Below are 12,552 nucleotides of genomic sequence, written 5' to 3'. Positions count from 1 at the left end.
GAAACAGATGTACATTCCAAGAACACACTATCAAAGTACTTAGTTTGAGATCACCTAAAAGTCTCATCCAGACACAAGCACAGGCCCCCAATAAGAGAAACACACTCAAATGTTTACAAATCATACGTTAAAAATGAAAAGAGAGATGATTTACAAGGAAAAAAATATACGTAATCTCCCAAAACTATATGATATGTATACATTCGACTGTTTTCCTCCCAGCCAAGGTCAGGACAAAACCAAGCAATCTCACTCCAAGACAAAGAGTGAAAGCAATTGGAAAACAGAGAAAGGGGGATAGAAGACACAGCAAGTACCTCCCTGCCCACTATGGGAGGAAGGAACCCCACCCAGAAACAAAATGTAAGCACACAGGCCCAAGGATAGAATAATAATAGTAAGGAAAATGCTATCAACATATTACTGCTTTGGTTGTTTTTTTGTTTTTTTTTGGAGTGGGTTATGGCGCCTGTGACAGTGACACATTATGCCATTTGTTGAGCGCCAGTATAAAGGAAGAGATGATAGAATACAGTAGAAATATCACTGGAATCATATAAAGCCAACACCTTCGGACCAGAAAGATTAGTTGGATCATTATGGTTGTCATTATGTCATTTGTTGAGCACCAGTAAAAAGGAAGATGATAGAATACAGTGGAAATTCCACTGGAATCCATAAAGCCAACACCGTCGGACCAGAATGATAGGTTGGAAAATTTGTATCCATACACAGAGTCCGTCAAACTCTAGGTACAGGATAATATCCTTCAAAGGGCATACACATACTTATATACATTATTATCTTACTCGTTAATGATAATGATAGTAAAATTATTTACAATAAAACTACCATATCATTAGAAAAGGGAGTACCATATTACTTTGACGATTTCCTCGCCAAGGACTCCAACCAGGATTTTCGCAAAACCACATAGTCAAGGTCAGTTTGGAGAAGGACAAAAGTATGGGAGATAGAAAAGGCAGGATTAGAAAATTTCATGCAGATCAAACAAAATTAGATCTTTTGCCTTATGAAAATAAACAAATGACAATAAAGAGTCCAATCCGCAAAAAGTTACCTAACATTTTAATTTTAAAGTCAGCTTCTGTCAACACCTCTGATCGGTCCCAAATTGTCTGTTCTTTATCTTAAGTGTGTTCCATTGATAATGGATAAAGGCAACCAACCTTTGTTGTTTGACGGTGTTGGCTTTATCAGGACTCTATTGTATCATGATCAACCAAAGAAAACAGAAACATGGAGAATGTGAATGAGTGCTTTAATAATTATGTTTATACGATCAACAGCAACAAAAACAAAATAAAAAAGATTATTAAAAATTGTAACAATTGAGATCCTTTTGTGGATACAGAAATCACTATTTCATGAAGTGTCACACTTGATTTATTAATTATGAAAGCATTATACACACACAATGACGATATCGATGAGCTTTAAACTATTAAAAATAAAGCCTATTTTGAACTTGAAAAGTTAATATGTTTGTTATATTTTATAAGGGTTTTAACGGCGCTATGCAAACATTTAGTTATATCAACGCAGTAAAAAGGAGAAAATGGATAGAAAAAAGTTCTAGAATTACAATCAAAAAAACCAAGAGAAAGTAAGACAAAGGAGGAACTGGGAACAATAGGATCAGTGAATTCCAGCATACACTAGTATAGTTGAGATCACCTAAAGTCTCATCCGACACAACACAAACCTCAAGGAGTGATACACTAGATGTTACATTATACATTAAATAATAGATTATACATGACGGAGATGTTTACAGGAAAAATATCTTGTTTACTGTTCCTCAGCTAGGTCCGGCAGGCAAGACAAAACAGTATCTCATTCCAGACAAGAAGAAGCTTGAAACATATAAATAAGGATAAAGACACAGTATGTACTCCCTGCCAGTAGAGTCAGATCCACCAGGAAAGTTGAATAAACAACAATTACAAAATATTTGTCTTTTTGTTACAATTACATAGCCTCGTCATAAAATATGATGGTACATACATAATAGGATGGAAATGAAATGGCACGCATTGTGATTTTTTTAGTAGATTGGCCAAGGAGGCTTCCGAGTCCACGATAGCAATGTTGAAATACAATGGCTATGACACAATATCTATTGTTTTAGTACTGGTAATTCTAATAATAATAATTATTATTATTAATGATAAGAATTATTATATATTTATTATAATTATCATTATTTTATCTTTATTAATAATAGTAATTCTTCTTCTTCTTCTACTTATAATTATTATGATTAGTATTAATATTATAAATAATAATAATAATAACATCATCATAATAATGAATAATAATATAATAATAAATAATAATAATAATAATAATAATAATAATAATAATAATAATAATAATAATAATAACAATAATAATAATAATATTGTCTTATCATTTTACAATCCCAATCATGTTAACGCAGATTGACTACCACTCCCACCACACAAAAAAGAGCTTGACGCACTTGAGACACTTAATGATATAAAATGGCAATGGTAAAACACAAGCAACAGTCATGAATAAAATATAATAAGAAAGCACGACTAAGGTTTTAGAACATGAATCAATCAATTTTGTTAAAATATACAGTGCAACCCCTGGATAACGACATTGCCTAGGACTGGAACATTGTACCGTTATTCCGGAGTTTTCAAGATGACGGGAAAAGGGGGTGTGGTGAGAGTCGTGAATACATAAGAGCGCGATACATAGACCAGTGCCTGAGAGTGAGAGAAGACACATCCCAGCAACGTTATATTGTGTATTTCTTCTGTTTACGACGGGTATACCAGTTACGCTTGAACCTTCCAATGTGTATTATCATTATTTTTATCGTAAACAATGCTCAAACACCATTTCTGGGTGGGGATCCTGACCTCCCATAGCGGGCAGGGAGGTACATACTGTGTCCTCTATCCCCTTATATCTGTTTTCCAACATGCTTTCTGTCTTTGTCTCAGAATGAGATTACTTGGTTTTGTCCTGGCACTGGCCGGAATCCTAGCTGGGAGGGAAACAGTCAAATGCATAGTTATTGTTTTGGGAGATGATTTTTTTCCCTTGTTAAATCATCTCTCTGTTATGTATTATTATTTTTATTTTGAATGTATAATGTAAGCATTTGAGTGTGTTCCTCTTTGTTGGATTTTGTGCTTGTGTCTGGATGAGACTTGTAGGTGATTTCAAACTAAGTGCAACGTGGTGTGCTCTTGGAATCTACATCTGATCCCTATTTGTACCATTCCCCTTTGTCTTACTTTTTCTTGGGTGCTTTAATTGTAATTCTAGAACTTTTTACTATCCCATTCTCTTCCTTTTTACTGGCGCTGATATAACCTTAATGCGTTGCAAGCGCCGTAAAACCCTTAAAAACAAACAAACAAACATCAAACACCATTTAACAAAACTAAAAATAAAGCAAGAAAATCAGGTGCCAATATGATAATGCCACATAAGAACAATTTAAATCTAGTAACATATAGTAACAAAATTGGGACCAGAGGTCAATGTCGTTATCCAGGGGTGTCATAATTCAGAGGTTGCACTGTTATAAAATAAGCAATACCCATTTAAAGCATGATAAAATCTTTTTTTTTTAAGCATCAATATATATTTTATAATAAAAGCACGTACCTAGTTTGAAAAAGGTGTTCTAAAATTTTTAGTCTGATAAAGTTAATCTTTCTACTATAATACATACTGTACATTTTGAAACAATGTGACATGGAATCATAATATGACAATTTGCCAATATATGATAATTTAGTTGTCACTTCCAAGTTTTCAGAGATAAAAAATGTACGAAATACAGATCCAGCTTTCACAAGCAATAGATAAGTAATATCGAAGAGTGGGAAAAGGTCATATTAAATAATTAACTTATTTGAAATGATATGTTAATTACAAAAGGAATTGAACTTGCAATCATGGTAAATTTATGATTTAGAATCAAGCACCTGGACACCAAAAAAAAAAACTTTTTAAAAAACCCAAACTTTTGAGGAATGTATACAATACATATTTCAATATGAAAAGGCTGAACGAAGTTGACGTAATTTGGCTCATTGTCATTGATTTGGTATATGTTTTTTTGTTTGTTTTTATGGGTTTTACGGCGCTTGCAACTCATTAAGGTCATTTCAGCGCCTGGAAAAAGGAAGATAATGGGATCGAAAAAAGTTCTAGAATTACAATTGAAGTACCCAAGAAAAAAGAAGACAAAGGGAAATTAGACTCAGTAAGTGTCTCCCTGCCCACTATGGGAGGTCTTATATAAAGATGATCAGTTCTCGATTACTTCTCTGTAATAGACAATACATATTAAGGTTACAGATGGTTTTGTGGATTGTTTCGGTAGGCAGAAATGGAGAGCATTTTTTAACTGCATGCTGTTAATAATACTTTTTCTTTACAGCAAATATAAGAGTGTCATGAATAACGGTGTATAGTATGGTAATGTAAAGAATTTTCACATCAACAAGAATAAAAAGTGAAATTGCACACTACTAACTTAAAAAATAAAGGTTGTAATAAACTATGTATATAATGATAAATAAGCAAAAGGAATAATAAAATAAAGATTGCTTGATCGATCACAGATTTACCAAAATGAAGAGTAAAAAATTAATGAAATCAATGTGCAGTTATTTTTAACCAACAAAAATATCATCATCAAATTTTGTTGACATGAATAAGATATAGATAAATGTTGAAAATAGAAATCAATGTAAAAATCACAATAAGTTTCTCTAAACACAATTGTTTTAAAAATTGCTCCATGACAAATCATGGGATTAGAAATTTTTAAAAATACATTATGGCTTCATTTGAAATGATTGCTACAGTTAAAAATGGAAAAAGATGTTTGATAAAGCAATGGATTTAATATCAATTAGATTAAATTACTGAGCAAGAACGATTTATCTACCTCTCTTGCTTGATGCACCTCTTCCCCTTCCTCTCCCTCTGCCACTTCCGCCTGCTTTCACAGCTTTAGCTTTTGCTGCAATTTGCTCAGCTTCATCTTCCTCAGATTCCACTTCACTCACTTTCCTCTTCTGCCCTCGACCTGCAGACTTGCCTCTTGAAGCAGACTGAGATCTTCCACGAGCAGAGGCGCCCTTTTTGCCACCCTTGCTGCTTTCTGGGGCTTCATCCACTTCCATTGGGGTTTCTTTATCATTTCCCTTACCTTTTTTGTTTTTGGCATTCCCTTTCCCTTCTTTAATCTTCTGCATTTCTTCTTTATGCTTCTTTTTCATATCCTCGTACTTACGAAGCACTGCACCCCAGCCTCCTCCAGTTTTCCAAAAAGACCAATTGTATCCATCTGTGAGAATCGAAAATCTTACAGCTTCCACTAATCGGGTAAAAAGTTCATCTTCTGATGGTGGGCTGAGCTTGAGAAGCTGGAACCAAGTTTTATACGATTTCAACTGTGTATCAATCTGAGAGCATGCTGCCTTCATTTGCACAACCATTTGTGCCGTGGGGAATCCCAAATTGTCATCATATCTCTTGATAATTTGCTTTCTGGTCATGCCCTTTGGCAAAGCTATATCCAAAAATAAAACCTGGAAAGCAAGCAATTTTCTGCTGACAGCTGTTCGTTCCAAAGTGTGCTTCATACGATAGTCTTTGGCAGTATCAAGCATGCCAAGTTGAGAATCATCTTTGACATACCACATAACATTTCGTCTGAAAGACTCACTTAGATACGCATCAGCTAAGTCTTCCCATTTATACTTTTCAGATGCTGCTAAGAGCATGAGCAATTCTCCAATATGAGGGCAAGCATTTTTTTTCCTATTATCTTCACTTTCAATGAAACGCTGAAGACGTGACTCCACTTCACCTTGAAGATCAGGATAAGTCTCTAGAGCCCACAGTAGAAGCCTGTGAAGAATAAAGTAGCCATTAAGACTGTTGTCACTTGTATGTTGAGTTCCTTTTGAGAATTCGACAACTGTTGCACTCATGAGATTTGGGATGGTTTTGATGATCATCTCAGCAATTGGCGTTTTCTTTGGGTTACATTTTGGCATGATTTCAGCTATCTGCATCAGAGTTTTCTCAAATTCATCTTTAATCTCTTCTCCATGTGCAGGGTGGATGTATAAGGGCAGGAAAAATTTCAGTTCTTCTTTAAGTACACTATGTACAACGTTAACTGACTTTTTCATTCCATAGTAAGACCGTCCAGTTAAAAATTCACATGGAGTGGTCAAAGCTGGACGATGCGGTGGACCTGATACAACAAGACCATAGCCAAACAAATCTTCTGTGGTACTGGGCTTTTTCATGGATAAACTTTCTTTGGAGATGTAGTCAATTATTTGAGCAGAGCCAATAGCTTTATCCTGCTCTTCAGATGATGAGCTTTTTGCAGCAACAGTTTTTGATGACTTTCCTTTCCCCTTGCCTTTACCTTTTCCACTTCCTGAATCTTCGACTTCTTTGCACTCACTTTCAATTGGTGGATACGGTTTTGTATAACAATGTCCGCAGTCAGCACATTTAAATTTTTTAGAAACATCTAGATTCAGTTTGTACGCATAATGTTGCTTTGTTGGCTGACTTTCAGCAATGAATGCAATGACATTCATGAGAACTGTTTGAACGGTGTATCCTGGAGACCAGCCTAGCCCTTTTTGGTTGGCCCACTCTGTGTGAATGTCAGCAAAATCAGAGAAGATATTCAGACAGATCTTGGTTCCTTTCTTTCCGGGTTTTGTGGCACCACCAGTGTACTGGAAACCTACAGGGACAAATTCTGCACTTGGAGAAACGTATGGATAATTGTCAGGAAAAAATAGGATGAGGTGGAATATGATATCATCATGACGGATATTGCAGTGCCATTCCAACATGTTGTCATCCAACGGAGCAGCAGACACATTGGCCACTGGGAATTTCTCCAATTCCTGTTGATCCAATAGTAACCTTTTAATCGCTTTCTTTTCTTTGCTGGCCATTGTTGATTCTTTAAATAATTTTTATAACCAGTTCTTGTGTTTTAACTGATTAACTGTATAAGGAGGTTAACAGTTTCTTGTACCTTTATCAGATATCTGGTGAAATATAATGATTTAAAAAATTAAATAACAGAACCAAAAGAGATATGTGTATCAAAAGTAAAAGGCCAATGCCAGAGAGAGAGAGAGAGAGAGAGAGAGAGAGAGAGAGACGGATAGAGAGAGAGAGAAAGGGGTGGAGGGGGGTAAATGGAAACTGTCACAGTAACCAGTGTCAATCCATGAAAAGAAGCTAGCATATGGGCATCATTACCACTAACAAAATTACAGTGAATTTGAAATTATGTTTATCATAAACCTCACATCCATTCCATTAGTTTATGTATATTTGTAATGCCAGCTTAATATTTTAAAGCTTTTTCTGAAACAATGCTACATGTATTCTCTTTCCCCAATCATGTTATGATTACTGCTTCATTGGGTACGTGTCTCATAATGCTAATTTCCACGTATCCCTTACTTTAATGAAGACATAAAGAGATCAAGGATCCTATTCACGGACAAGGAAAAGAACTAACAAGCCCATCATGAGACTGCGCGTCTTGCAGTGCAGCAGACTTGATGGCAGTTATGGACTGCAATGAGATGCATTATTTTTATCTAAATCAAAATAAAGGATTTTACTTAAAATAATATGTGAAAAGTGATACAGTGCGATGAAGATGATGCAAATATTGAATAAAAAATATTCAGAACACAACTATTTATCAACTTGGCATACTCTAATTCCAGCATAATTTGCGGAGCAAGGTTGCCATAATGAGACAGCTGACTCCCTTCATACTTCAACGTCCTTACCTACACATCTCAAAGCCATACAATTTATTAGTACGTCTACATTTGGAAAAATCAGAGCTTGGCATCGATCCACTTAAATGTGATAAAAATTATTTGACAAAAAAATTCGATTTCAAGCGAGTAAAATAGATTATAGGATTAGGATACTAGAGCTTAGTCTAGATAGGGGGTTGGAAGTAGAGAAGAGTGGGTGTGGCATAAAATTTAGCAGACTACACAAGACCGATCTATTTTACCTTGTTTTCGGTTAACTTCTAGTCTACTGTCAGAAGCAATAATTTTAAAATGAACTCTTATTTGGAATGTTGTACTCTTTACGGGAAAATATAACTGAGTTGGGAGTATACTTTTTCAATCTTGCTGCTATGCAGCCAAGACAGGCATCGGCTTGTTGCTTTGAATCAACAACTTGCTTCCGTGGGAGAGATGTAGACGGTCCCCTAGTACCTATGCTTTTATCGTCCCTTTTTTGCTTCGCGGAAAAATCCTCTGCTTCGCGGTGCAGGTGTACAGAGAGTGTGAAAGCTCGATGGTCGCGACGGCAAATACTCGATTTGGTACAGTGATTAGTACGTCATAGCTCTCTGGTGAGATAAAGAAAGAATGATGTTGTCGTTGTGTTATCATCATCATCATCATCATCATCATCATCATCATCATCATCAGCAGCAGCAGCAGCAGCAGGAGCAGCAACAACAAACATCACAAATCACAACAGTATTTAAGTATCAGTTTTTAATTGTCATAGTAACCACCAATTGGCATCAATCAACAATCAATGAGTAAATTATTGTCATTGTCATTATCATTAAATCCTCTCTCTCTCTCTCTCTCTCTCTCTCTCTCTCTCTCTCTCTCTCTCTCTCTCTCTCTCTCTCTGTCTCTCTCTCTCTCTCTCTTGTTCATAGTCATAGTGACAGTGTCTCATTCTTCCTCTTTAAAAATGGATATTTTCGATTCATTTAAATTTCCTCACTCGTCAGCAGACATTAGTATGGATGCACAAGTCTCCAACCCATGTAAGTTTGATTCGACTTGTGGGATAAAATAAATTCAGGATATAAGCCTTTCGAAATTCACTTATTTTAGTTCTGGTACTATGTACTGTGTTTATGGAAATTTAGATAAAAACATGCCGCCTAATCTAGGACGGTAAACTGATAAACATTATAACATAAATGCACGCAATTTAAATCCTGTCATCACCTTTGCTTCATCATCACAAACATCATCAATATCATCTTTATCATAATCGCCATCATCATCTTGGACTCATTATCATTTTCACAACCATCACAATATTAATATAACAACGTTACTGTATTACATCTCTTCTTGCTAGTACCGAAAAAAAAAAAAACTTTTTTTCTGTTGTTGTTGTTGTTGTTTCGTTTTTGTTTTGTTTTCTTTTATGTATTTTTTTTAGGGGGAAGGAGATTGTTTGTTTGTTTTGTTTTGTTTTGTTTTGTTTTGTTTTGTTTTGTTTTTTTGTTTGTTTGTTTGTTTGTTTTTTATGGAGGGGGCGGGGAGTAAAATCAGTAATTGAATTGAGATTGTGACATGATAAAAATTCGAATCAATAGACGCGGAACGGAGTTTTGCGTACACAATCGCATTATAGCATGCGTGAGTTGGCTTGTGATACTGTAAGGTCATTTCATTTTCAGCATCCCCTGAAAAAAATAAATGATGGTACACACTACAAAAGGGCAGTTGGGCAGGTCAATAAAAGCTGCAACACTTCAGTCACAACGCTCGAGTAAAAGAAAAAGAACGGAAATAGTTATTTAAGTAGACCCCCGCAGTAGGTAATCTACCGCATGTGCCAAGCCTAGCCAATGGAAGTATGTATCACAAAAATAGGGAGTTGCTGATATAGTTCTTTATACAAATGCCTAATACATAACTGAGAGGAAAGATTTATAGGAGATATTGAAATCTCTCATATCTCCCATGTGTGCAATTCCCCTCACAGAAAGGTTCTCAGCAAGGACCAGGGCAAAACCAAATGGTTTCGTCTATGCTGATTTTTTTGGGATAGTTTTTTTTTTCACTTGTTTTTTTCTTTCTGCTTTATTTGGCACTGTTTGTTTCATACACACCTTTTCAGATTTCATGTCGCAGACAGAACGCATATGAAATGAGACAGCACTGTCGTACTTCGACGAAACACTTTTTAAATAATCATTCTGACCAGAAAACGTTTATTTCAAATGGACTTAGGTCGCTTAAAATGATCCTTAACTTGTCAACCTGAGAGTTATAAAAAGTGTTAGGTTTGGGATTAAGTGTTGTTTTTTTTTATGGTTGTTTTTTTTTTGTTTTTTTTTTTTCGTGTGTGTGTTTTTTTTTTTGTTTGTTTTTCTTTTGGGGGGGGGTGTTGTTTTTTGTTTTTTTACCAATTTATTTACAGTGTTTTTATTTATTATATTTTTAAAAACAAGTTGAAGGTCATTTCAATTAATTGATATTTGAAGTAAAATTCTCTGGGAATGAAACAAGAATGATTTATGGGAGGCTCTCGTCCGACCCCTAACGTTCGCACGAAGGAGTTAGAATTTTGGGTTTTTTTCATTCCTCCATAGTTAGTATGCAGATGACGTCACTCAGGCCTTTGTTATTGTTTTTGCCATCCGCGTTTGTGAGTTGTTTTCACTGAACTGTATTAACCAGTCTATCAAAGTTCATGGTTACACAGAGTTTGTGTGTTGGTCCGTTATACTTCCGGATGGCAATGTTGTGAACTCCTTGGCCAAGCGCATTCTATCTATAAACGATCATTGTTTGTTTGTTTTTAAAATATATATTACCCCCTTAATGTTGAATTATTAGAAGAATATGATTGTCACGTGTTCCCAGTTGTGTCATCACAATGAACACTATTAAAAGGACAACTTAGGCATAAGCAATTCTCAAGGCTTGATGATGATTTCTTCGAGTGAACGAAAATCACAAATCACACCACTAAATTAATGCGAAAAATCCACAACGCTAAGATGACAGTGCGTGGGTTAAAGTCCATGTAGTAGTTATTATTTGGTTTGTTTAACGGCACTTGCAGCACAATTAGCTCATATCAGGGCCAGTAAAATAAAAAAAGAAGAAGAAAACGGAATAGTAAACAAGGTCTAGATTTACAGTCAACGCACCCAAAAAAAAAAAAGAAAATAGCAAGACAATAGGGGAATTGGAAGAGAGAGAGAGAGAGAGAGAGAGAGAGAGAGAGAGAGAGAGAGAGAGAGAGAGAGAGAGAGAGAGAGAGAGAGAAGGAACAGATGTAGATTCCAAGAATACACCATCAATGTACTTAGTAAGGAACAGATGTAGATTCCAAGAATACACCATCAATGTACTTAGTTTGAGATCCCCTAATTCTTATCCAGACACAAACTCAAACACAGGATCACACAAAGAGGAATACACTCAATGTTTACAGATTATTACCCACAACAAAATACATAACTAGCAATACATAACAGAGAGATGATTTACAAGGAAAAAAATATAACGTCCTTGATCTCCCATAGTGGGCAGTGAGACACTTAATGTGTCTTATATACCCCTATATATGTTTTCAAAATTGCTTTCTGTCTCGGAATGAGATTATTTGATTTTGTCCCCTGCCTTTCCGGAATCCTTGGCTGGGAGGGAAACAGTCAAATGACAAATGTATAGTTAAAGTTTTGGTAGATTATATTTTTTTTCATTGTAAATCATCTCTCTGTTATGTTTTGTTATATTTGTTTTGAGTAAGCATTTGAGTGTTTTCCTCTAAGTGGGATCCTGAGCTTGTGTCTGGATGAGGCTTTTAGGTGATCTCAAACTTATGGTGTACTCTTGGAATCTACATCTATTCCCCATTTGAACCAATTTCCCTCTGTCTTACTTTTTCTTGAGTGAATTAATTGTAATTCCTGAACTTTTGATCATCTCATTTTCTTCCTTTTTACTGGCGCTGATATGACCTAACAGTGCTGCTAGCGCCGTAAAAACCTTAAAAACATTTTTTTTAAAACAGAGCAAAACGCTTTCGTTTTTGTTTTTTGAATCAACTGATTTTTATTATTTTCAAGTTAATGATATGATATCAATGTACAAACCATAGAATTATTCATGCTCATCATATGATATATAAACCAAACTGCAATAATAATAATAAATAAATAATAATAATAATAATAATATAATAATAATAATAATAATAAACAATAATATTATTATTATTATATTATTTATTATATTAATACTTATAATATATAATATAATAATATAATAATAATATAATATAATAAAAATTAATATAAATAATAATAATAATAATATAATACAATATATAATAATAAAATAATAATAATAATAACTAAAATAATAGAATAATAATATATAATACAATGATAATAATATAATAATATAATAATAGAAATATATAATATAAAATAATAATAAAATAATAAAATAATAATAATAATAATAAAATAATAATAATAAATAATATAATAATAATAATAATAATAATAATAATAATAATAATAATAATATAATAATAATAATAATAATAATAATATAATAATAATAATAATATAATAATAATATAATAATATAATATAGGACATAGAAGACGTCGACATAAAATAACGCCTTGAATGCCATGAGATTGTTGGGACTTGGGTGTAACAAT

The 12,552-nt window shown here is 34.1% G+C and overlaps 1 protein-coding gene across 2 annotated transcripts; it reads right to left on the bottom strand.

Moving 5' to 3' along the window:
- Positions 1-1,265: 1,265 nt before the first annotated feature.
- Positions 1,266-8,329, bottom strand: LOC144967745 (uncharacterized). 2 transcript variants are annotated; one of them, XR_013644461.1, is made up of 3 exons: positions 8,111-8,304; positions 4,156-7,112; positions 1,266-1,536 (listed from the first exon to the last, which is right to left on the bottom strand). XR_013644461.1 is itself a non-coding variant. In XM_078905333.1 (2 exons), the coding sequence occupies exon 2, from the start codon at positions 7,014-7,016 to the stop codon at positions 4,962-4,964; it is 2,055 nt and encodes a 684-aa protein (XP_078761459.1). In that variant the 5' UTR covers positions 7,017-7,112; positions 8,111-8,329; the 3' UTR covers positions 3,630-4,961. The 2 variants fall into 2 exon arrangements, 1 of the variants encoding a protein (XP_078761459.1); XM_078905333.1 differs by lacking the exon at positions 1,266-1,536 and having other exon boundaries at positions 3,630-7,112; positions 8,111-8,329.
- Between the last annotated feature and the right edge of the window lie 4,223 nt (positions 8,330-12,552).

Source organism: Berghia stephanieae, chromosome 1, assembly GCF_034508935.2.
Source record: "Berghia stephanieae isolate SIO BIC M18660-M18661 chromosome 1, UCSD_Bste_1.3, whole genome shotgun sequence".
Taxonomy (NCBI): Eukaryota; Metazoa; Mollusca; class Gastropoda; order Nudibranchia; family Aeolidiidae; genus Berghia; species Berghia stephanieae.
This window is presented reverse-complemented; position numbering and strand designations above follow the sequence as displayed.